Here is a 27,459-nt window from a genome sequence, read left to right as displayed (position 1 = left end):
AGAGAGGCTGCAATAGTGGCTCCTGCCCCTGCATGTGACTCAGCAGAAGCGCCCTGCTTCCATGGCAGTCTGGTCTTCCTCTGTAGGCATTTCCTGCTGTGGATTTCCTCCCTTCCATCCCTTCAGTCCATCCCCCCACAGCCAACAGCAGTTCTCGCTCTGGGCCTGTTCTCCAATCCCCACACACCAGCTCCCAGCACCTGTGAACAGATGTACAGACCGTCTGTGTATTTCTCACTCTGTCCCATCTGCCACAGATTGGCCGCTTCACCCTCTTCCAACAGCCTCAAATGCGTCCCTTCTGTCCCAATCAACTTCCCCATCAGAGAGGGGGTTTCCCTGTTGGAGAGGGCGTTTCCTCGAATTCGGGAATCTCTCCTCTGCTTCAGCTCCCCCACCCCGGGATGCAGGTCCCATCCAGCTTCCTCTCCTCCTCCTCCTCCCTTCTTTTTTTCTGTCCTACCCAGTTATGCAGGGATTTTTATAGTCCTTTCTGGTGTCCAAGGTCTTCTGCTAGTTCTCCACAGGTGTTCTGTGAAAACTGTTGCATCTATAGGTGTATTCCTGATGCATCTGTAGAGAGAGATGAACTCCACGTCCTCCTACTCCTCCACCATCTTGAATCCGCTACTCACTGGCTATTCCTTTAATCCACCTTCTTCTCATACTCTCTGTGCATCACTGCCCTAATTCAGGCTTCCAAATTTCCCTACTTCAGCCTTCGATGCACCCCTTGTGGCTTGGATGCCACCAGCCTTGGTCCTTCCTGTCCATTTCTCACCCAGGCACCGATCGATGTTTCAGGGTGCAGGTTTGAGCTCTGCATTCTCCTGGGAGCATCCTGCGGGATCTCTGATTTCCTCTGGCACACACGGCCACTCTGCGCCCTGGGCAGGCCCGTCCTGTGCAGGCTCTCGGCCCCAGCCACCCATGCTGCACGTCCTGCTACCCACGCTGGCTGTTGGCCCAGCGTGTCCTGCCTTGGGGAGCTTGGCCTGCTACCCTGGGCTCACATTTTACAGCCCTCAGGAAGGTGCTTTGCTAACACTAAGCTCCCCAGACCCCACAGCCAGGAGACTCTGCGGTATTTTGTGCTTCCCTGTCTCTGCTTGTAAGAACAGGCTCCTCACATGTTCTTCCATCCTGCACCCCATCCCCACCCCAGTCCCTGGCAAATGCTGAGGCTGCCTGGCCCTCAGCTTTGGAGTGGTCCAGGCCACGGGGATGTCAGAAGGAAACCAGAGGAGTGGACAGAGGCGAGGGAGGATGGGAGCGTGTCTCGGCTCCTCCTAGGAGAGAGTGCTGGGCTGGTTGTGTCCCTCAACCAGGGTGGTGAGCCTCCCAGGAGCCCCCTGGACATGAGTCCCCAGGGGCCACTCCCCTCACCCCCCCGGGACCACTGGGCCTCATGGTGACCACAGCTCAGCTGCTCCTAACCCTGTGGCTGCCTTAAGCCCTAGCCCCTCCTGCAGAAATGGACCCTTGGCTAATAGTCCCACACATTCAAATTTGAGCACCTGATCTGTTTCCAGAAGGGACCCGACTGACACAGGTAGAGAGGATGGAAGGAGAGATAACCCCTTCTACTGCCGAGTCCTAGGCATAATTTTCTTTCTTTTTTTTTTTTTTTTTAATTTTATTTATTTATTTATTTACTTATGGCTGTGTTGGGTCTTCATTTCTGTGTGAGGGCTTTCTCCAGTTGCGGCAAGCGGGGGCCATTCTTCATCGCGGTGCGCGGGCCTCTCACTATCGCGGCCTCTCTTGTTGCGGAGCACAGGCTCCAGACGCGCAGGCTCAGTAATTGTGGCTCACGGGCCTAGTTGCTCCGTGGCATGTGGGATCTTCCCAGACCGGGGCTCGAACCCGTGTTCCCTGCATTGGCAGGCAGATTCTCAACCGCTGCGCCACCAGGGAAGCCCATAATTTTCTTTAAAATAATATTTGCTCAGGTTTCTGTTTATCTATGTAAGTAAAGAAATGATCCGACTGTGTTTTGTGCCAATGTTAGATTTTCTTGAGATGTAAATATCAGTTAAAGGTGCTAAGGTAAAATGAAAATATTCCGATTTTAGAGTCTAGCTGATGCAGTTACAATTCGTCTCAAAGCCTGGTCCTTGGGAGTGAGGACATTTTGGATATAAACCCACACAGAGCTCCATCCAGATGCTGGGCTGGGGGTCTGGGGAAACTGCCAGGGTGTCCTGGGGCGACCACAGTCTTGGAGCATGTCATCTGCCAGGGTGGGGCGGGGGTGCAGTCCCAACAAGCACACCCTGGGCTCTGGATGGCAGCCAGTGTCGTGAAGCCTCATGTGGTCAAGCAGGCTCTGTGGCCCACAGGGAGGGACCCCAGAAGCTGCTCCACGGAGGACTTAGGATAAGAAATGGAGCCTGGCTTTACAGCTGGAAATGGAATTTCACATCAGATGATGAAACCAACCAACCTCTTTGCTTTATTTATTCTTTAGGAGTAAGTGAAAATGTTTGGTTGACTGGTGGCTTCAAAGCCCACATCGTCCTGCCCTGGAGTTGCTGAGCAAGCTGAGTAGGGTGCCCTGAGCAGCCAGAACCCCCATCCACAGCGGTTCTCTGGGCTGCCAGGGCCAGAACGATGTTATTTCCAGCTCCTGTCTCTGAGTATTTCATAAGTGCTTAACTATAGGGACTGCATTAAAAACTAGTGAGCATTAAAGCACACTTGAATAATGATGCACCTGACACTTTTATTTTAACAGCTTGAGCTATATTTCATATACCATGAAACTCACCCATTTAAGGTGTACAGTTCAGGGTTTTTTGATATATTCACAGACTTGTGCAGTGCTCCCCACCAGCTAATTTGAGAATGTTTCCATCAGAAAGAAACCCTGTACCCACTGGCAGTCACTCTCCATTCCCATCCCACCCCCCAACCATGGCAAACCACGAATCCACTTTTTGCCTCTAAAGATATTCCTACTGTGGACATTTCACACCAATGGGACCACACACCATGGCTGACACCACCCTCTTGCATGAAGTGCTCTGATTCACATTGTGTCTTTCACGCCATTCAATGTCAGCCACTGTTCTCTCCAGAATTAGGAAGAAGCCGGGGCTCGGAAACACAGCATAACCTTCCTAAGGCCACTTGCCCAGGGGAGGGGAAGAGCTGGAATTCAGACTTGGGACTTCTTGGTACGACCCCAAGCAAGCTTAGTTCTCCAGCTGCAAACAGCTAATGTTCCCAGTTTGGATGGACTGGTCCAAATAAGAGTGAAACCTGTTGGCCTGTCCAGTGGCCTATAGTCCTGGGCTCTCCAGTGTGAGTGAGGCTACAGGGCGGCAGCTGAGCTTAGGCTGAAGGAAAGCCACCAGGAGCAGACAGTGAGAGCCAGCAAACCAGGGAACTGGCTCAGCAGCTGGTCTACCCCCTGGGTTTAAATCTCAGCTCTACCACCCAGGTTAGCCCCACCCATGAGCATCAGGACCAGTAGCGGGGCTGGGGCCTCCTCCCTTCCTTCTGCCTGGAGGCAGGACTCAGGACCTGGGGTGACCAGGCCCCTCCCAGAGGCCCTGCTCACCTGCCCTCCCCTCCCCTAAGCACTCTTCCTGGAGACTTCAGCCTGAGTCACGGAGGGACGAGCTTTTAACACACTGCCACCAACACCCAACCTCCAGAGCTCCTGGCTGGACAGGCCTAGCTGGGAGAGGGGCCTGTCTGCATCCTGACATTCTTGTAGCAAATCCCAAATATCGCCTGGTAGAGAGAGCAAGTCACAAATGCATGGAGGTTTAGGAACGCAGAGGCCTGAACTGGCCGGGCTCTAGCATGAGCCTCAGGGCAGGATGGCTTGTTGGGAAAAGTAAGAGAAAGCATGACAAGGCTGGACCAGAGCGGGAAGAGGTTTCACCTGGGGAGAGTTGCCCTTCTTGCCTTTCTTGGGCAACGTGCCAGCGAGAAGGACGCATGCTGGGAACACTTGCTGGCGACATCTGTCTGAGCGGCCAAGTCAGCCTAGCTGGCCATAGGCACAATGCCATCCACTTGAGGCCATCTTCCCAAGAAAGGGGCAGCTGGGGCGCCAAGTCAGCTGAGGGCCGGCTTGGAGGCAATGTAGGGGCTGCAGGTGGTCGAGGGGCCATGGGACACCCCTTTCCCGGATCACTGAATCCCTTCGCATGGAGGTCCCCACGGAGATCTCCAGCCTGGCCTTTTGTCATCTTCTCTCTTCCTAACAAGTGTCCCTCTTCTTTTTTTGAGGCTTTCACCTCTGGCCCTGTCCCTCCTTTTCAAACCACATTTCTAGAAAGAGTGGTTGAAAATATAATTCCTCTTCCATCTCCTATAATCTGGGCTCTACTCCGACAGTGCGGCCCTCCCCTTTCCCAGGCTCCTGTGGAGTCCAGCATCTGGCAGACCTCCTTCCTAAATGTCCCTCTGGGCCTCCTCCACTGGGTGTTGCCCTTGGAACCACATCCCCAAGGGATCCTGCTCCTGGCTGTTGGGATTGCTTTGTCTTCATTCCTTTCCTCTCTTGCCTTCTGTCCCATGTTGGTCTGGTGTCTCCCCGTCCTCAAACACAACCTCTAGACAGAGGCTCCCCAAACCTGTGTCTTTAGCGCCTACTCCCCTGAATTCCTAGCACACAGATTTTTTCTGTCAGCTGGGTCACTCCACCGAATGCACTCGCCAGCTCCTCAAACGCAGGGAATCCCAAACCCCATCTCTCCTCCACCTATAGCTCCCCATGATCCATATATAGTAGACAAACCATCCTCCCAGCCTCCTCTTCCACTGTATCTCCCTCCCCAGGGAACATGTGAGTTCTAGCCTCTCCCTCCCTCCTGACCTGTCTCTCTCCCTGCTCCATAGTATAATAGTAATAATATATTACTATATAGTAATATAGTCATAGAAATGTTAACAACAGAAGCAATGACCATAATAGTGGCCAATGTTTATTAAGCACCCACCCTGCTGAAAGCTTTCCATGTATTAAATTGACAAAGCTTTGCACCCATGACACGAGGGGGCTCCTGGATTCTCCCCATTATACACTTGAGTAACGTTCAGTAGTTCGCCAGAACTATCTTGCTGGAAAGCATGGGCTCCAGAGTCTGCCAGCCTCAGAACTAAGCCAGACTTGGTGAATACCCTTGTTTAACACAGAGGTAGCTCCCAAGGGCAGGACCAAGAGCTGCTGACTTGGGGCTAAATCCCCTCCAGCGCTAATCCAAGTCTGGGGCAGTCAACAAGAGTGTGAGGAGAGGTCTGAGAACAGGGCTCCAGAGGCCCCACAGAGCAGGAGAGCACAGGCCAGGGTACAGTCAGGAGAAGGAGGTCTAGCTTTTTCCTTTGGGAGAGTTGGCACCAAAAATTTACCCCATCAGCAAGAATGTCCACAGAACATTCTCCCTAGAGGCTGCCCCCACCTCCTTCAAAGTAGTCATTTCAGGGTCTGTGGATCCAGCATCTTCTCTGTTCTGCCCGCCTGACCCGGGAGATTTGGGGTGGTGCACATAATGGTGCCACGTGTGTGACGCCCAGGGGGGCCACAGGGGCTGAGAAACCCACAGCAGACCAGTTTCGGATGGACGGCTGAGTATCTTCCCCCAAATTTTACAGATGACATTTTAGCATTTTTCTAATGAGTTTTTACTCTCCTTTAACTGGTTCCTTTAAGGAGTGATCTAACATTTTCAAGTTCTAGTCGATCCTCAGGCAAGTATCCGCAATTTCAGCAGGTGACGGGCAGTATCTGGTCCTTCACTGTTCACACTTTTCATTTACTGACTCTCCCCCTGCCCCCCAACATGATGGGAAGCCTGCTGCGTGCTGGGCAAAGGCAACATTGCTGGACATGTCAGCAAAGCAGAAGACTTGACCTCACGCCGAAAGCTCTCGGCAGTGGAGCCCCTCCAGGAGCAGAGTGCCTGCGTTACCTGTGTGTCCTCGGCACCCACGCTGCACCTGCACTGCTAAGCAGCATCCTGGTCAGCTGGCCCCTCAGAGCCGGACAGCCGTGGGAGGCCCCAATTCTCCAGGTCACACCTGTGGTCCCCAGGCTCATGCCCACACAGCTGGCTCCCTCTGTGGGGGGTGCCCCCACCGCCCCCAGCAGGCAGCTCCACAACTCCATGCTACACCCTGTTCTCTCCCTCCTCCCTTTTCCCCACACTGCCCAGACAAGTTGTGCACAACTATTAACACGATTGCGGTAATTTCCAACCATTCACAGAAGCAGAGATACCAGTCCATACTTCCCATGTACCCCCAGCCCACCTTCAACAAGGACCAACAGATGGCCAGTCCCATGTCATTCATCTACCTTTCTTGTCTCTCTGTTTTGGAGCAAGGAGCTGGACAATTTAATATGTTCTAGGTCTTCTTATTTTGTTTACTGTCTCTCTAACTAGAGTGAAATAAACATGAAGGCAGGCATTTCTTTTCTAATCAGTTCACTGTGTTATCCCCAGAGCCTTGAAAAGAGCCTAGCACACAGTAGGTGCTCAGCAAATACTTGTTCAATGGCTGAGTGCATGAATGAAGGAATGAACTTCCAGGCAGGCTCCTCCGGCCTGGGGCCTGTGCTTACATTTATGGGGCCACATGTAGTCAACCTTGTTTCCCACGTCCCCACCTTCTCTGGTTGCTAGAGGGAGGGGATCTGACAAACTTCTACTGCTGACAGGCTCTTACCAAGCAGCCCCACGAGCTCAGGTGCAGGGCAACATTCCTCAAAGGCTGCACCAAGTGGCAAAGAATATATATATATATATAGTACTGTACTATACTATACAAAGTGGACCATTGAACAACACGGGTTTGAGCTGTGCAGTTCCACTTATACACAGGTTTTTTTCAATAAACACAGTATTACACCATCCGAGATTGGCTGAATCCATGGATGCAGAATCGCACATCCAGAGGGCAGACTATGGGACTTGAGCATCCATGGACTCTGGTATCCCCGGCAGGTCCTGGAACCAATCCCCCATCGACACTGACCATGTGAATTTTCAACTGGGCGGGGGTCAGCATCCCTCAACCCCTGTTGCTCAAGGGTTGACCGCATATGTACATATAGTTTGTCAAACAGAAGGGGAAGCCCAGGCAGAGGTCTGATACTCACATGCACCCACGAAACCTAGTCAGGTCGTTGTTGGGCTTCTCACACTCGATTACGCTGGTGAACGTCAAAGGATTGAATTCGGAGACCTAAAATAATAGCACATACACATTAGAGAGATCTGGGCTCAGCCTGTCCATCTAAAAGGCACTTGCTTCTCTGTCTCCCACCCACAGCAGGAACATTTCATGAAGAAGGACTCTGCCTTGTAACCTGTGCAGTCTCTCTCTCACACGCACATACACCACACACAGAGTGCTTGGCCTGTGCATCTTTGTTTTTACAGTGAATGACACTGAGCCCATAGAACTGTAGCTCTAATGCAAATTAAGCACATATGGTATAAGAGGGAAGCCACTAGTGACGGGAAGGAATGAGTGAGTTTCTTGAGACAGACCAGCACCTTCCAACTTTCTATATAGATTTAGAGAAGCAGATTCCATCTGGAAAACAGGAACTTAGAATAAAAATATCACTTCCTCAATGTGCGCTAAAAATTCTTCACAGATATTTGGGGAAAAACAGTTAAATAATCAATGTGTAAGCCAACAATTTCTTTATTATTCTGCTTGATGAAAAAATGACAGCTCACCACAAAGATAGTCCTTCACTTAGAATTTGGCATTGATAGATGAAGCAAGGCCTGGCTCGCGTGGAGATGAGGCGTGGGGAGAGGGAAGGGGCAAGAGGAGGCGGGTGGTAGGGAGGGAGGAGAGAAATACCGGAAATACGTCTTTAGTGTAAATAACTGAGTACATTTATGTTTTTTTTTAAAAATCAGCTTGCTTTGATCAGGCTGGCCACTCTCTTTTCTCCATTAAGAGTCACACGTGGTTAAAAAAAAAAAAAGGGACCTGTCTTTGCTCATGCAAGCATAGTGTCACAAAAAAAGTGCAACTGGTTAAAAATCAGAGGAATGCCATAAACATTGTTGACACCCACCCAGATAACTATAACTCCAGCACAACAATGCCCTCCCTGGGACAGGATACGGCTGTAAAGGCAATGACTCAAAAGTCCATCCTGAATGTTTTTCCGTATAGCATGTACATTAAAAGAACTCACTACATAGTAGTAGCTCAATTCAATAGCTGAAAGGAAAGTGCCATTTTAAAAGGCTCTTCCTGAAGTTTCATTAGCCATCAGCCCCTCTCTCTGTGGACTGAAATGGCCTCTGGCTCTGTTCCAGAGTAAGGCTATGCTTGGAAAAGCGGTGTTTATTTCAAGACTTGTGCTTCTCTTGAAGCCAGTTGGCTGACTTTTCCAGAGCAGACATCTGCAGATACAGTGCCCAGGACGGCCATGAAGGGAGGGAGTTCTGCAGCACACCAGGGTTATTCTTGGCAGACAGGGAGGATAGACTTAAAATACTCTGTCTCTGTTTATGATTCTTTCTCTCTAAGAAAAATGTAATGTGCATGGCTCAGAAACGGTAGAACATTCTGTCTCTGGGGCTTCAGAGCTGCATTTGTAACGTTCTACTAATAACCATGTGCCTTGGGGAATGTGCATGCCCAGGGCATGGGATGCCTGGCCTCGTTTGCTTTGTCTGGAACTGGGGAGGATTTTTAGAGCTGGAGGGATTTTTAGAGACTGTTATGGATTAAACTGTGTCTCCTTACCCCACCCCCAGAATCCATACGTTGAAGTCCTAACCCCGAGTACCTCAGAATGTGACTGTATTTGGACATAGGGTCTTTACAAAGATAATTAAGGTAAAATGTGATCATCAAGCTTAGCCCTCATACAATCTGCTTGGTGTACTTATAAGAAGAGGGAATTTGGACACAGACACAAACTGAGGGAAGATTGTGAAAAGAAAAAGGGAAGAGACACCCATCTACAAGCTAAGCAAGGAGAGGGGCTTCAAAGAGAGCAACACTGTGGACACCCTGATCTTGGACTCTGCAGCCTCCAGCACTGTGAGAAAATAAATTTGTTGTTTGGGCCACTCCTAGCCCTAACAAACTAATACAGAGACCATCTCCGAGTTTCCCATTTAAAAAGGGTTTCATGTCCGGAGCACACCTTTTGGATGAGAAAATTCTACTTACCTTGATTGTTTCCAACTTAATTGGCAATCTCTTAATAACCCCATTTAAGAAATATATTTATTCATCACTCCATCCAATCATCTACCCGTCTCAGTCATGCCAAACTGGCCTCAAGGTAGTGCCCAAGTCATCCAACAGCCAACCTCCTGTTGACCTGGCACCAGAGCATGGACAGAAGGTCCAGTCTACCCTTCCATCCCAAGCATGCTAACTCCATTTTTTAAAAAAGCAGACACAAAGTTGGGGAAGATGAAAAAGTTCTGGAGATGGATGATGGTGACTGTTGCACAAGAATGTGAATGTACTTAATGTCACAGAACTGTACACTTAAAAAAGGTTAAAATTGGGAATTCCCTGGTGGTCCAGTGGTTAGGACTCCACACTTTCTCTCTGTGCTTTCACTGGCGAGGGCCCAGGTTCAATCCCTGGTCAGGGAACTAAGATCCTGCAAGCCGCACAGTGTGCCAGAAAAAAAAAAAAAGAAAGAAAGAAAAGAAAAGTTCAAAGCAATAAAGAGACTCTAAAAATACAACAACAAAAACGGGTTAAAATGGTAAATTTTGTTGTTATGTGTATTTTACCACAAAAAAAAAGTTTAAAGAAAGCAAATATAAGCATGCATTGAGAATTGACTGTGAAGAAACAGATGAATCATCAAGTAGCACCTAGCTCAGAGATCCAGGAATTTCAGCACAAATACAGAGAGCCTCATGCTTAACTCACCCGAGGGCACCTCTGTACCGATATCTATATCATAATCATCAACTACAGCTGCAATGTTTTATAGGTCACCTAATGCCAGGCATTGTGCTAAGTGCTGTTCACCACCGCTCACAGCACCACAATGAGGTTAGTTTTCAAACTACCTTTAGTGTGGGGTAATTAAGGACCATGCCCAAGGTCAAAAGACCTTGGAGCAAGTGAGGGAAGCTCCTTGGTCTCTCAGACATCCAGCTCAGCCGCCGACCTCACCGAGACCATCTTGCATTAACAAGAAAAGATGACGTATGTATAAGCCAGAAAGTGTACAATTGATTCCACAGAAATTACCAAAGAAACAAACATGTCAAAGTTTGAATGTTTTCAAAAACATGCGTCAATTAAATGTACCCCTTTCCCATCTTCAGCAATGCCCCTGGATGTAGTTAGCACAGTTCACCCAAAACCGGAGTAAAAAAATCAGGAGCCCTGGGATTTACTCCTAGTTCTTCTGATTAAGAAATGCAGGCCTCTTGGCATTCAGACTTGTCTCTCCAAGGTCTCCGGAGCCCCGTGAATTCACAGTTTCATGAATGCAGAGGTGATTCTAACCCCCGCACCCGCACCCGTCCCGGGCCCGCCTGCAATGGCCTTGGTACTGGAAGGCGCTGCAGAAGCAGCATGATCCACGAGGATACCGTCACACCAGCAGGCCTTCAGCCGTGCCGCCCACTCTCTGCAGCTTGGTCACAGCACACCCGGCATCTTGGGCCAAGTGCAGCTGACATCATTCACTGCAGAGCCTGCATGTCCAAACAAGCACCTTACTGGCAATAAAATGCACATGGTTTCTGCCGCAAACATTTCTCAAGCTTCTTTGGATGAAGTGATTTGACCTCATTAGGTAGATGGAAAAGAAGAGGCAGGGTGGTGACACAGGGGAGAGCCCTGGGCCCTGCCTTTGAACTTGTATTTCTCTAGAAACTGTGGCAGCTGAGAACCTTGTGAGCCAAGTCACCCCAGATTGTGGTCCCTCCTTCTTCCCTCCGCAGATGCCCAACTCCCACATCATCCTGGCACTTGGCACCCTCTCAGGTAGAACAGCTACCTGCGCAGGTGCCATGTCCCTGGTTCAACCACACAGGGGAGCCTGGTGTCTAATGCAGTGCCCAGACCAGTCGCTGAATGAATGTTTGATTCACCAGGAAGACTCTTTTTTTTTTTTTTTGGAGTATAATTGCTTTACAATGTTGTGTTAGTTTCTGCTGTACAATGAAGTGAATCAGTTATATGTATACCTATATCCCCTTCCTCATGGACGTCCCTCCCACCCACCCCCATCCCACCCCCTTAGGTCATCACAAAGCACCAAGCTGAGCTTCCTGTGCTTTATAGCATGTTCCCACTAGCTATCTATTTTACACATGGTAGTGTATGTATGTCAATCCTGATCTCCCAATTCATCCCACCCTCTCCTTCCCCTCCTGTATCCACATGTCTGTGCTCTACATCTACGTCTCTATTCCTGCCCTAAAAATAGGTTCATCTGTACCATTTTTCTAGATTCCACATATATGCGTTAATATACGATATTTGTTTTTCTTTTTCTGACTTACTTCACTCTGTATGACAGTCTCTAGGTCCATCCACATGTCTACAAATGACCCAGTTTCGTTCCTTTTCGTGGCTGAGTAATATTCCATTGTATGTATGTACCACAACTTCTTTATCCATTCACCTGTCAATGGACATTTAGGTTGTTTCCATGTCCTGGCTATTGTAAATAGTGCTGCAATGAACACTGGGGTACATGTGTCCTTTTTAATTATGGTTTTCTCAGGGTATATGCCCAGTAGTGGGATTGCTGCATCCTATGGTAGTTCTATTTTTAGTTTTTTAAGGAACCTCCAGACTGTTTTCCACAGTGGTTGTATTAATTTACATTCCCACCAACAGTGTATGAGGGTTCCCTTTTCTCCACACCCTGTCCAGCATTTATTGTTTGTAGATTTTTTGATGATGGCCATTCTGACCGATGTGAGGTGATACCTCATTGCAGTTTTGATTTGCATTTCTCTAATAATTAGTGATGTTGAGCATCTTTTCATGTGCCTCTTGACCATCTGTATGTCTTCTTTGGTGAAATGTCTATTTAGGTCTTCCACCCATGTTTTAATTGGGTTGTTTGTTTTTTTGATATTGAGTTCCACGAGCTGTTTGTATATTTTGGAGATTAATCTTTTGTCTGTTGCTTCGTTTGCAAATATTTTCTCCCATTCTGAGGGTTGCCTTTTCATCTTGTTTATGGTTTCCTTTGCTATGCAAAATTCTGTTATCAATCTTGTGTTTCACATTTGCATTAAATTAGTGGTCCCCAACCCTTTTGGCACCAGGGACTGGTTTCGTGGAAGATAATTTTTCCACGGATGGGGGTAGGGTGGGGTTGGGTGGGGGATGGTTCAGGCTTTGGACCATTACCGGTCCACGGCCTGGGGGTTGGGGACCCCCATTAAATGAATGCATTAAATGAATACTCTGTAAAAGCAAAAGTGGACTTCCTCCATCCTAAAACAGAAGCAGCGATGTCTGAAAAAGGCCATTTATAGTCCATTAAAGCAGACACATTATTTATTTTTTACCATAAAAAAGTTACGTAGGGGGCTTCCCTGGTGGCACAGTGGTTAAGAATCCGCCTGCCAATGCAGGAGACACAGGTTCGAGCCCTGGCCCAGGAAGATTCCACATGCCGTGGAGCAATTAAGCCCATGTGCCACAACTACTGAGCCTGCGCTCTAGAGCCCACGAGCCACAACTACTGAGTCCGTGTGCCACAACTACTGAAGCCCGCGTGCCTAGAGCCCGTGCTCCACAACAAGAGAAGCCACTGCAATGAGAAGCCCGCGCACCGCAAGGAAGAGTAGCCCCCGCTCGCCGCAACTAGAGAAAGCCCACATGCAGCAATGAAGACCCAACACAGCCAAAAATAAATAAATTAATAAATTAATTAAAAAAAAAAAGTTACGTAGGAATTCCCTGGTGGTGCAGTGGTTAAGAATCAGCCTACCAATACAGGGGACAAGGGTTCAAGCCCTGGTCCAGGAAGATCCCACATGCTGCGGAGCAACTAAGCCTGTGTGCCACAACTACTGAGCCTGCGCTCTAGAGCCCGCAAGCCACAACTACTGAGCCCGTGAGCCACAACTACTGAGCCCGCGTGCCACAACTACTGAAGCCCGCACACCTAGAGCCCGTGCTCCACAAGAAAAGAAGCCACCGCAATGAGAAGCCCCCGCACCGCAACGAAGAGTAGGCCCTGCTTGCTGCGACTAGAGAAAGCCCGCACAGCAACAAAGACCCAATGCAGCCAAAAATAAATAAGTAAATAAATAAATCTTAAAAATTAAAAAATAATTTTAAAAAATTAAAATGTTACATAAACCAGTTTACATTGCTTTGCCGATGGGACAAGTAGGTGCTGCCAGCAGGAACCCTACCTGGATCTCCCCGTGGAGACTTCAGAGTGAGGTTGTGTTGTCTTGGTCTCTGGGTCCCAGAGGAGGCTGGTGAGAGGACCCACAGAGCCTGGTAACACTACCTCCTGCACCAGCGGCCAGACCTGGGCACGCATGAGCTCCTTCTGTTCTCTACCTCTGGGACCCCCATCCTGAAGACGCCCTTTGTGTCCTGTGGTCTGTCACGATCTCCTACACACAAGGGACTCAGGGTTCCCCTCCACCTCCAGCCTCAACATCACTGCCCCACAGTGGCCTTCGAAGGCTAATCACCCTACTTCGGCTGCTGCACTACGGAATGAGATCTGCACCTCCACGCAGCAGCCAGACTCTGCCCAGGGGGCCCCGAGGTGACCCTGTCGGCTGCCCCCATCCCTCCTGGCACCCGTTCCTGCACTCAGGTGCCCTGGAGAGGCCCACACCTTTCCACATGGCTTCCTTTGCCCTCCCACCTGACTCCACCTGGCTAACCGCCCCCTGCACTTGAGGATGTGACAGCCCCCTGCCTTAGGTTGGGCAGGCGGATACTGCTGCTCCGAGCTTGCATGGCCCCCACACACACTGCTCCTTCCCTAGACCTCAGATTCTCTGAGGACAGGACTTCTGTTTCCTCAAGACCAGCACAGGGTCTGGTGCACACACGACCCAGGGGTGACAGATGTTTATTCCTCAAGGATCTCAAGTACTGCAAGCTCCCGAATCGACCCAGAGCTCCGTGCTGAGCCCTTGGAGGCCTGGACCCCTTGATTGCCAGGCACCCCTTACCTGATGCTAAGGCAGATGGGGCTGCCAGGGGGCTGGTAGGGCCTCTCTGTGCTCCAGAAAGCACAGTCCCTCTTTTACAAGTGTTAGGGTAGCAGTATCAAATGATTTCTTCATAGCCTCTTAATCTGGCTGCTTACTTATTGACGATGGGTGAACAATACCTGCATTAATTTAGGCAAAGCATTTAACCCAAATGCATGGAATAACTACCCCAACTCTTATTTTCCATTTTTAGTACAATTTGTATTTACTACATACCTGTCAGTGCTGTGGGCATTCAAAAGAGGGCAGACGGCCCAATACTGAATGAGGGAATGAATGAATGAATTTACTTCTTTACTGCAAAGATTAGATTGCCAAATCAATATTTTCAGTCAGTTAACCTGAAATGGGAAAGAAGTCGTCTACCACGGTGTCCCCTGGCACATGGCAGGGTGTCCCCTGATCAATCAGTTTTTATTAAATAACTAAAAACCTGAATGAAACCAAAGGCACTCTGGTCCTGGGAGCAGGAGAAGCCAAATGTATAAGGAGTCTTCAACCAAAGAATCTTCTTTCCAATTGGTTTCATAGTTCAGTGTAACACTGGGAGTTTATGCCCAATACAAACAGAAATAGGATAGAAATGATCACAAAACACATTTAAGTAACTAATCTACAGTTGCAGGAGTCTGACTATCATTTAACACGTCCTAGATTCATAAGTGCATAAGGAGGCTGGCACAGCAGCTGGTGACAGGGCCCTGGATGGCAGGCAGTCCAGAATGTGGCGATTTTTCTGAGTGCCACACCGGCTCCTGATCCATCAGCGTCTCCAGGGAAACAAAGCTGACAGGGACAGCAGACAGGCATCAGGGCCTCAGCGGGCCTCACAGGAGGCTTCCAAAGCTCAGCGCCTTTGACAGCTGATAGAGACCTGATCCAGGGGTGTCTGGGCTGAGGCCTTCTTTTTCCAATTGCAAATTTTCCTGCCACAAGTACCTGCACTAGATTTCCCTTTGTGTGAAGGTAGAAAGCCAGGCTTTCATTTGTTAAATCTGACTTAAAAATGCACAAGCCAGACCTCCCTTCCTTCCCTATCTTTTTGTCCTTTGTTCCCTTGTCTCCTTGCTGGTTCACAGTCAAAAAGCCTCAAAGCTTTAGTTTAGATGGTAGCCAAGTACAAAGGCTCAGAGTGCTGGGTTTGAGCCTGAATTCTCAAAATTAAAAGGCTTGCTTTCCCTCTCACTACAAATGCTCCATGCTGCCTCTGTAGGCTGTGACTGCCAGCAGAGCTGCACTTTTTTTTTTTTTTTATCAAACGTGTAAAGAGTATCTAAGGGCTGGCTATGCCTTCAGACAGTTAAGCAATAGAGTTGTTTTTATAGAAAACCAACTTCGAAACCTAAATGAGAGCCGTTCTTTAAAATAGCCCTCTTAAAGAATCTGTACTTAATCCAACACGGTGCCACTGCATAAAACACGTCTGGATCGGCGCTGCTGAGCTGATCTGCTCTGCCAGGTGACAGGCCAGCCTGTCTGCTTCCCAGTGTCGACTGAAAAAAATGCACAACCTAAAAGTTGAGAGTTGTGTTTTATTCCGCGTACCTTCTGAGGACTTCACGAATAGGACACAGCATCTCAGATAACACTCAAGAACCATTCTGAAGAGGTGGGGTGGGGTGGCCAGGATATATAGTAGTTTTTGCAACAAAAGACCAGGTAGTCGGAACATCAAAAGATGACTGTTGATTAAAGAAAACCAGATATATCAAGTTAAGGAATTCGGTGCTTTTCTCTGTATGGGAAAGATGCAAGAGTCTGGGCTCACTGAAATCATTCCTTTGATATGCATCTCAGCTATCTGGGGCCAAGTAGCCTGTGCTTTCTCATCCTGAGTTTCCTCAGGCTGGCTGTTGGGGTGAGGGTGAGAGTGCCTTCAGGGCAAACATTGTTTCCATCCTGAGTTCCCTCAGGGCTCACTGTCCCTAAGGTGATGGCTTGATGGCTGCAACATCCTTTTTTTTTTACTGATATAGCAGGTGATATTTTTCATTCACACCAACCACAGGCCTCCAGTACCTCTTTCATCACCAAAGGTGATATGTGACGTGTAGGCACAGACTGGGCAGCGGGGTGTGAACCTGTCCCGTTTTGGAGATCACTGAGCAGACAGCCCAGCTGGAAAAAAGGCACCCACCTCTCAGAAGGTGGCTTGAAGGGAACTGAAACCTGGGGTGCATTTATAACCAAGTGGATTCTGAGGGCAGCTCCCAAGGGTAACCATGTAGGAGAGAGTCATACTGCTGGTGTTAGAAGAAAATCAAGATGGAGGATACAAAAAGAGGTCAGCTAAGGAGCCCTTGCACTAACCTGGGAAATGACCAAAAGGGCAGCAGGAAAGCAGAATTCTAAAGCACAACCAGACTAGTTCACTCATTGGAATTCAAGAGAGAAAAAAAAAATGCCCAGCTTGAAAGATAGGCAATTTGGACCAAATGTCCAGCTGGGGGCAAATAGAAACACTGGACAAAATATTAAAAACGACTGCCCAAAGGTATCAGAGATTTAACAAGAAGGTGAAGTAGAATCAAATCTAGAAAAGACAAAAATCTGGAGAGTTGGGACTGATCTTTGGGGCCTCTTCTTCCTTCAGGGAGTCTCTGGTCTCTAAAAGAGGTAGTAGAGAAACGAGTGGCGCTAATGAGACCAGTGGTGAGTGCAGGACCTGAGCCAGTTTCCTCCCTCTGCTGTAACACATGTGCTATCTTCCAGGTCTGGAGGTCAAAAGTTGGAAAGGGGCCTCACTGAGCTAAAACCAAGGTATCCAGAGGGCTATGTTGCTGTGTTCCTTCTGGAGGCTCTAGGAGAAAATCCACTGCTTTGCCTCTTTCAGCTTCTCGAGGCCCTTCCCATTCCTTCACTCACAGCTTCCTTCCATTTTCAAAGTCAGCACCTGGGGATGGAGTCTTTCTCACGCTGCATCTGACATTCACTGTCCTGCCTCCTCTTTCACTTCTAAGGGCCCCTGTGATTACTAGGAGACTGCCTCAATAGTTCAGGATAATTAGTGATATTATCCCCACCTCAGGGACAGCTGGTTAACCACCTTAATTCCATTTGCAACTTTAATTTCCCCTTGTCATGTAACACAACATATTCCCCGGTCCAGGGGATTAAGACATGGGCAACCCTGAGGGGGCTATTATTCCGCTACCATAGAACTCACTGGGGCCTGGCACCCCAGAGAGAGAGAGAGAGAGAGTGAACCAGAAGTAAGAGTGAGCCTTTGTGCAAACTGCTCCCCAGCTTAGGGTCAACTGGGTGGCCCAGAAAATATCACCCCCTGGCACTGGATTAAGGTCATTCCAGATTGCGGGAACTCCCAGATAATGAACAAAACAAAGTCCTCACTTAATTAAAAAGAAATACATATAATCCTAGTCCTCAAATTATTTATAAGAAATAAATTTCCAAGTACAATGTCAGACACATACTCAGAGATAACCAAGCACAACACAAGATAAGGTATCATACAATAAGAACCAACAAAAACAAGAATAGGATCAGGCTTATAGGGACTTTAAGTTACCATGCTTGCGATGATCCTGAAGCTAAAGACAAGATTGACCAGACTGACACTTAGAAGAGCTAGAAACTATAAAAAATGACTTAACAGATTTAAACAAACGAACACCTCATACCAGCCAGAATGGCTATCATCAAACGCCTACAAATAATAAATAGTGGAGAGGATGTGGAGAAAAGGGAACCCTCCTACACTGTGGGTGGGAATGTAAATTGGTGGAGCTACTATGGAAAACAGTTTGGAGGTTCCTTAAAAGACTAAAAATAGTTACCAGATGATCCAGCAATCCCACTCCTGGGCATATATCTGGAGAAAGCCATAATTCAAAAAGATACATGCACCCCAATGTTATTTACAATAGCCAAGACATGGAAGCAACCTAAGTGTCCATCAACAGATGAATGGATAAAGCAGATGTGGTACATACATACAACAGAATATTACAAAGAATGAAATAATGCCATTTGCAGCAACGTGGAGGGACCTGGAGATTATCATACTAAGTGAAGTAAGACAGACAGAGAAAGACAAATACTACATGATACCACTTATACGTGGAATCTAAAAATATGATACAAATGAACTTATTTACAAAACAGAAAGAGACTCACAGACAAAGAAAACAAACTTATGGTTACCAAAGGGGAAAGGGGGGGGACAAATTAGGAGTTTGGGATTAAAATATACACACTACTATATATAAAACAGATAACCAACAAGGACAGGGACAGGGAACTATACTCAATGTCATGTAATAACCTATAATGGAAAAGAATCTAAAAAAGAATATATATATATATATATATATATATATATATATATATATATAACTGAATCTCTTTGCTGTATACCTGAAACTAACACAACATTGTAAATCAACTATATTTCAATAAAAATTAAACAAACAAAAAGCCAACTAGACCTGAAAAAAAAATAATTACAAGCTTGATGAATGGTTCAATGGAAGATTTGGTAAAGCTGAAGAGAAAATTAGTATACTAGAAGTTAGAAAAAAAATAGAATAAGGCATTGGGAGACTAGAGGTTGAAAGCTAACAGAAGAGAGGGTAAGAGACACAGAGAGAGAGAGGGGGAAAGGCTGACATATTTGTCATTGGGAAGAAGGGAACGAATTATGTGGGAGGAATATTTGAAGAAATAATAGCTGAGAATTTAGTAAATCTGATTAAAAGCACCAAACCACAGATCCAAAAACCTTAAATAGGTAAAGGGAGATTATACCTAGGCACACAACACTAAAATGCTGAAGACCAAAGAAGATAAAATCTTAAAAGGAAACTGAGAGTGTCACTGGCAGACTAGAACTAAAGAAAATCTAAATAGTACTCTTCAAAGAGAAGGAAAAATGGCCCTGGTTCAGATGCAGGAAAGAATGAAGAGCAACAAAAAGGTAAATGTGAGGGCAAATGTAAATACATGGTGACTGTATTAAACAATAATAATGAAATCTCAGGGGATTTATAAACAGATATAATTATAACACATACCTATAAGAGCATGTAAGTTAAGAGGGAATAAAAAGATGTTAAAAGAAAAAGAAAAAGTCCTTGCATTGTCCAGGAAGAGGATAAAAATCAATTCCTATTTATTAAATACTGATAAGTCAAAGATGCATGCTGTAATCTCTAATACAACCACTAATATAAGAGTAAAGGAATGTATAACTTCCAACCCAACTGGAGAAAGAAAAATAAAACCCTCAATTGGGAATTCCCTGTCTGTCCAGTGGTTAGCACTCGGACCTTTCACTGTCAAGGTCCCAGGTTCGATCCCTGGTCAGAGAAATAAGATTCTGCAAGCCATGCGGTGTGGCAAAAAAAAACAAAACAAAACAAAAAAAACCTCTCAATTAATCTAAAAGAAGGAGAAAATGGAGGAAGAAGGGAAAATGGTGCAGGCAGAACAAATAAAAGATGGAATCATCACATTCAAATGTGCTTCCCAACAGTAATATTAAAAGTGAATCATGTAGAAAGAGATTAATCAAGATGGCGGAATAGAAGGACGAGCTCCCACTCCCTCTTGCGAGAACACCAGAATCACAACTAGCTGCTGGACAATCATCAACAGGAAGACACTGGAACTCACCAAAAAAGATACGCCACATCCAAAGACAAAGGAGAAGCCACAATGAGATGGTAGGAGGGGTGCAATCACAGTAAAATCAAATCCCATAACTGCTGGGTGGGTGACTCACAGACTGGCAAACACTTTTACCACAGAAGTCTACCCACTGGAGTGAAGGTTCTGAGCCCCATCTCAGGCTTCCCAACCTGGGGGTCCGGCAATGGTAGGAGGAATTCATAGAGAATCAGACTTTGAAGCCTAGTGGGAATTGATTGCAGGACTCCGACAGGACTGGGGGAAACAGAGACCCCACTCTTGGAGGGCGCACACAAAATACTGTGCGCATCGGGACCCAGGGTAAGGAACAGTGATCCTGGAGGAGACTGAACCAGACCTACCTGCTAGTGTTGGAAGGTCTCCTGCAGAGGTGGGGGGTGGCTCTGTTTCACTGTGGGGACAAGGACACTGGCATCAGAAGTTCTGGGAAGTACTCCTCAGCGTGAGCCCTCCCAGAGTCTATCACTTCAGACCTAGGGACACACACAGACTGAAAGTGAGGGGATGGAAAAAGATATTCCATGCAAATGGAAATCAAAAGAAAGCTGGAGTAGCTATACTCATACCAGATAAAATAGACTTTAAAATAAAGAATGTTACAAGAGACAAGGAAGGACACTACATAATGATCAAGGGATCAATCCAAGAAGAAGATATAACAATTATAAATATAGATGCACCCAACATAGGAGCACCTCAATACATAAGGCAACTGCTAACAGCTATAAAAGAGGAAATTGACAGTGACACACTAATAGTGGGGGACTTTAACACCTCACTTACACCAATGGACAGATCATCCAAAATGAAAATAAATAAGGAAACAGAAGCTTTAAATGACACAACAGACCAGATAGATTTAATTGATATTTATAGGACATTCCATCTAAAAACAGCAGATTACAATTCTTCTCAAGTGTACACGGAACATTCTCCAGGATAGATCACATCTTGGGTCACAAATCAAACCACAGTAAATTTAAGAAAATTAAAATCATATCAAGCATCTTTTCTGGCCACAATGCTATAAGATTAGAAATGAATTACAGGGAAAAAAACGTGAAAAGCACAAACACATGGAGGCTAAACAATACGTTACTAAATAACCAAGAGATTACTGAAGAAATCAAAGAGGAAATCAAAAAATGCCTAGAGACAAATGACAATGAAAACACGACGATCCAAAACCTATGGGATGCAGCAAAAGCAGTTCTAAGAGGGAAGTTTATAGCTATACAAGCCTACCTAAAGAAACAAGAAAAATCTCAAGTAAACAATCTAAACTTACACCTAAAGGAACTAGAGAAAGAAAAACAAAACCCAAAGTTAGCAGAAGGAAAGAAATCATAAAGATCAGAGCGGAAATAAATGAAATAGAAACAAAGAAAACAATAGCAAAGATCAATAAAACTAAAAGCTGGTTCTTTGAGAAGATAAACAAAATTGATAAGTCATTAGCCAGACTCATCAAGAAAAAGAGGGAGAGGACTCAAATCAATAAAATTAGGAATGAAAAAGGAGAAGTTACAACAGACACCGCAGAAATAAAAAGCATCCTCAGAGACTACTATAAGCAACTCTATGCCAATAAAATGGACAACCTGGAAGAAATGGACAAACTCTTAGAAAGGTATAACCTTCCCAGACTGAACCAGGAAGAAACAGAAAATATGAACAGACCAATCACAAGTAATGAAATTGAAACTGTGATTAAAAGTCTTCCAACAAACAAAAGTCCAGGACCAGATGGCTTCACAGGTGAATTGTATCAAACATTTAGAGAAGAGCTAACACCCATCCTTCTCAAACTCTTCCAAAAAACTGCAGAGGAAGGAACACTCCCAAACTCATTCTATGAGGACACCATCACCCTGATACCAAAACCAGACAAAGATACTACAAAAAAAGAAAATTATAGACCAATATCACTGATGAATATAGATGTAAACATCCTCAACAAAATACAAACAAACACAATCCAACAACACATTAAAAGGATCATACACCACGATCAAGTGGGATTTATCCCAGAGATGCAAGGATTCTTCAATATATGCAAATCAATCAATGTGATACACCATATTAACAAATTGAAGAAGAAAAACCATATGATCATCTCAATAGATGCAGAAAAAGCTTTTGCCAAAATTCAACACCCATTTATGATAAAAACTCTCCAGAAAGTGGGCATAGAGAGAACCTACCTCAACATAATAAAGGCCATATACGACAAACCCACAGCAAACATCATTGTCAACGGTGAAAAACTGAAAGCATTTCTTCTAAGATCAGGAACGAGACAAGGATGTCCACTCTCACCACTATTATTCAACATAGTTTTGGAAGTCCTAGCCATGGCAATCAGAGAAGAAAAAGAAATAAAAGGAATACAAATTGGAAAAGAAGAAGTAAAACCGTCACTGTTTGCAGATGACGTGATACTATACATAGAGAATCGTAAAAATGCCACCAGAAAACTACTAGAGCTAATCAATGAATTTGGTAAAGTTGCAGGATACAAAATGAATGCACAGAAATCTCTTGCATTCTTATACACTAATGATGAAAAATCTGAAAGAGAAATTAAGGAAACACTCCCATTTACCACTGCAACAAAAAGAATAAAATACCCTAGGAATAAACCTACCTAGGGAGACAAAAGACCTGTATGCAAAAAACTATAAGACGCTGATGAAAGAAATTAAAGATGAAACCACAGATGGAGAGATATACCATGTTCTTGGATTGGAAGAATCAATATTGTGAAAATGACTATACTACCCAGAGCAATCTACAGATTCAATGCAATCCCTATCAAATTACCAATGGCATTTTTTACACAACTAGAACAAAACATCTTAAAATGTGTATGGAGACACAAAAGACCTCAAATAGCCAAAGCAGTCTTGAGGGAAAAAAACGGAGCTGGAGGAATCAGACTCCCTGACTTCACACTATACTACAAAGCTCCAGTAATCAAGACAATATGGTACTGGCACAAAAACAGAAACATAGATCAATGGAACAAGATAGAAAGCCCAGAGATTAACCCACGCACCTATAGTCAACTAATCTATGACAAAGGAGGCAAAGATATACAATGGAGAAAAGACAGTCTCTTCAATAAGTGGTGCTGGGAAAACTGGACAGCTACATGTAAAAGAATGAAATTAGAATACTCCCTAACACCATACACAAAAATAAACTCAAAATGGATTAGAGACCTAAATATAAGACTGGACACTATAAAACTCTTAGAGGAAAACATAGGAAGAACACTCTTTGACATAAATCACAGCAAGATCTTTTTTGATCCACCTCCTAGAGTAATGGAAATAAAAACAAAAATAAACAAGTGGGACCTAATGAAACTTCAAAGCTTTTGCACAGCAAAGGAAACCATAAACAAGACGAAAAGACAACCCTCAGAATGGGAGAAAATATTTGCAAATGAATCAACGGACAAAGGATTAATCTCCAAAATATATAAACAGCTCATTCAGCTCAATATCAAAGAAACAAACACCCCAATCCAAAAATGGGCAGAAGACCTAAATAGACATTTCTCCAAAGAAGACATACAGACGGCCACGAAGCACATGAAAAGATGCTCAACATCACTAATTATTAGAGAAATGCAAATCAAAACTACAATGAGGTATCACCTCACTCCTGTTAGAATGGGCATCATCAGAAAATCTACAAACAACAAATGCTGGAGAGGGTGTGGTGAAAAGGGAACCCTCTTGCACTGTTGGTGGGAATGTAAATTGATACAGCCACTATGGAGAACAGTATGGAGGTTCCTTAAAAAACTAAAAATAGAATTACCATATGATCCAGCAATCCCACTACTGGGCATATACCCAGAGAAAATCGTAATTCAAAAAGACACATGCACCCCAATGTTCATTGCAGCACTGTTTACAATAGGCAGGTCATGGAAGCAACCTAAATGCCCATCAAGAGACGAATGGATAAAGAAGAGGTGGTACATATATACAATGGAATATTACTCAGCCATAAAAAGGAACGAAACTGGGTCATTTGTTGAGACGTGGATGGATCTAGAGACTGTCATACAGAGTGAAGTAAGTCAGAAAGAGAAAAACAAATATCGTATATTAATGCATGTATGCGGAACCTAGAAAAATGGTACAGATGAGCCAGTTTGCAGGGCAGAAGTTGAGACACAGATGTAGAGAATGGACATATGGACACCAAGGGGGGAAAACTGCGGTGGGGTGGGGATGGTGGTGTGCTGAATTGGGCGATTGGGATTGACATGTATACACTGATGTGTATAAAACTGATGCCTAATAAGAACCTGCAGTATAAAAAAACAAACAAAACAACTAATACTAAACTTTCATTGGGTTATTTGTATGGAAACATGTTAATATAAATGTTTCAGACATTACATGAAATTTCTAAAAATCTTATATTTGTATTTGTATGGAAATATGTATGGAAATATGTTAATATAAATGTTTCAGACATTACATGAAATTTCTAAAAATCATATTTGTATTTGTATGGAAATATGTATGGAAATATGTTAATATAAATGTTTCAGACATTACATGAAATTTCTAAAAATCTTATATGTTCTGGTATAATGTTATAAGTAATAATCCTATTTATTACTTTAAAATGTATATCTCAGAAATAACTAATTTTCTTGTCAACTGCATTATTATGAACTGTCATCAAATCTTAAAAAAAAAAAAAAAAAAAAAAAAAGAAAAAGAGGGAGAGGACTCAAATCATTAAAATTAGAAATGAAAAAGAAGTTACAGGGCTTCGCTGGTGGCACAGTGGTTGGGAATCCACCTGCCAATGCAGGGGACACGGGTTCAAGCCCTGGTCTGGGAAGATCTCACATGCCATGGAGCAACTAAGCCTGTGTGCCACAACTACTGAGCCCGCATGGCACAACTACTGTGCGCATAGAGCCTGTGCTCCACAACGGGAGAGGCCACCATAATGAGAAGCCCGTGCACTCCAATGAAGTGTAGCCCTCACTCACCACAATGAGAGAAAATCCGCGCACAGCAACGAATACCCAACGCAGCCAAAAATAAATAAAATAATTAAAAAAATAAAATATCCTGTTTAAAAGAATAATAAAAATAATAAATTAAAAAAAAAAGAAGTTACAACAGACACTGCAGAAATACAAAGCATTCTAAGAGACTACTACAAGCAACTCTATGCCAATAAAATGGACAACCTGGAAGAAATAGACAAATCATTAGAAAGGTATAACCTTCCAGAACTGAACCAGGAAGAAATAGAAAATACGAACAGACCAATCATAAGTAATGAAACTGAAACTGTGGAACACACCCAAACTCATTCTATGAGGCCACCATCACACTGATACCAAAACCAGACAAAGATACTACAAAAAAAGAAAATTACAGACTAGTATCACTGATGAATATAGATGCAAAAATCATCAACAAAATACTAGCAAACAGAAACCAACAACACATTAAAAGGATCATACACCATGATCAAGTGGGATTTATCCCAGGGATACAAGGATTCTTCAATATATGCAAATCAATCAGTGTGATACACCACATTAACAAATTGAAGAAGAAAAACCATATGATCATCTCAATAGATGCAGGAAAAGCTTTTGACAAAATTCAACACCCATTTATGATAAAAACTCTCCAGAAAGTGGGCACAGAGGGAACCTACCTCAACATAATAAAGGCCATATACGACAAACCCACAGCAAACATCATTCTCAGTGGTGAAAAATTGAAAGCATTTCCTCTAAGATCAGGAATAAGACAAGGATGTCCACTCTCACCACTATTATTCAACATAGCTTTGGAAGTCCTAGCCACGGCAATCAGAGAAGAAAAAGAAATAAAAGGAATACAACTTGGAAAAGAAGAAGTAAAACTGTCACTGTTTGCAGATGACATGATACTATACATAGAGAATCCTAACGATGCCACCAGAAAACTACTAGAGCTAATCAATGAATTTGGTAAAGTAGCAGGATACAAAATTAATGCACAGATATCTCTTGCATTCCTATACACTAATGATGAAAAATCTGAAAGAGAAATTTAGGAAACATTGCCATTTACCATTGCAACAAAAAGAATAAAATACCTAGGAATAAATCTACGTAGGGAGACAAAAGACCTGTATGCAGAAAACTATAAGATGCTGATGAAAGAAATTAAAGATGATAAGATGATAGTCTATTTATCTCTTGTAAAAATAAAATACAGTGTGTGTGTGTGAAAAAAAAATAAATAAAGATGGCAAAAGAAAAAAAAAGAAAAAAAAAAGATGATAAGAACAGATGGAGAGAAATACCATGTTCTTGTTTGGAAGAATCAATACTGTGAAAATGACTATACTACCCAAAGCAATCTACAGATTCAATGCAATCTCTATCAAATTACCAATGGCTTTTTTTACAGAACTAGAACAAAAAATCTTAAAATTTGTATGGAGACACAAAAGACACCAAATAGCCAAAACCGCCTTGAGGGAAGAAAACGGAGCTGGAGGAATCAGGCTCCTGGACTTCAGACTATATTACGAAGCTACAGTAATCAGGACAATATGGTACTGGCACAAAAACAGAAATATAGATCAATGGAACAGGATAGAAAGCCCACAGATAAACCCACACACTTGTGGTCAACTAATCTATAACAAAGGAGGCAAGGATATACAATGGAGAAAAGAGCCTCTTCAATAAGTGGTGCTGGGAGAACTGGACAGCTACATGTAAAAGAATGAAATTAGAACACTCCCTAACACCATACACAAAAATACACTCAAAATGGATTAAAGACCTAAATGTAAGACCGGACACTATAAAACTCTTAGAGGAAAACATAGGAAGAAAACTCTTTGCCATAAATCACAGCAAGATCTTTTTTGATCCACCTCTTAGAGTAATGGAAATAAAAACAAAAATAAACAAATGGGACCTAATGAAACTTAAAAGTTTTTGCACAGCAAAGGAAACTACAAACAAGACGGAAAGACAACCATCAGAATGGGAGAAAATATTTGCAAACGAATCAATGGAAAAAGGATTAATCTCCAAAATATACAATCAGCTCATGCAGCTCAATTTTAAAAAAACAAACAAACCAATCCCAAAATGGGCAGAAGACCTAAATAGACATTTCTCCGAAGAAGACATACAGATGGCCAAGAAGCACATGAAAAGATGCTCACCATCACTAATTATTAGAGAAATGCAAATCGAAACTACAATGAGGTATCATCTCACACCAGTTAGAATGGACATCATCAGAAAATCTACAAACAACAAAGGCTGGAGAGGGTGTGGAGAAAAGGGAACCCTCTTGCACTGTTGGTGGGAATGTAAATTGATACAGCCAGTATGGAGAACAGTATGGACGTTCCTTAAAAAACTAAAACTAGAACTACCATATGACCCAGCAATCCCACTACTGGGCATATACCCTGAAAAAACCATAATTTAAAAAGAGTCATGTACCAAAATGTTCATTGCAGCTCTATTTACAATAGCCAGGACATGGAAGCAACCTAAGTGTCCATCATCATATGAATGGATAAAGAAGATGTG

General features: G+C 44.2%; 1 protein-coding gene across 1 annotated transcript in view; it reads right to left on the bottom strand.

Moving 5' to 3' along the window:
* Positions 1–27,459, bottom strand: part of ATP10A (ATPase phospholipid transporting 10A (putative)) — a 171,964-nt gene that overhangs the window by 54,224 nt on the left and 90,281 nt on the right. The window contains exon 3 of the mRNA XM_059912628.1: positions 7,118–7,203. Coding sequence (XP_059768611.1) covers positions 7,118–7,203 — 86 coding nt within the window. The remainder of the gene's footprint in view (positions 1–7,117; positions 7,204–27,459) is intronic.

This window comes from Balaenoptera ricei, chromosome 2 (assembly GCF_028023285.1).
Source record: "Balaenoptera ricei isolate mBalRic1 chromosome 2, mBalRic1.hap2, whole genome shotgun sequence".
Taxonomy (NCBI): Eukaryota; Metazoa; Chordata; class Mammalia; order Artiodactyla; family Balaenopteridae; genus Balaenoptera; species Balaenoptera ricei.
Note: the sequence above shows the minus strand (reverse complement) of the source record. Positions and strands in the feature narration are given on the sequence as shown.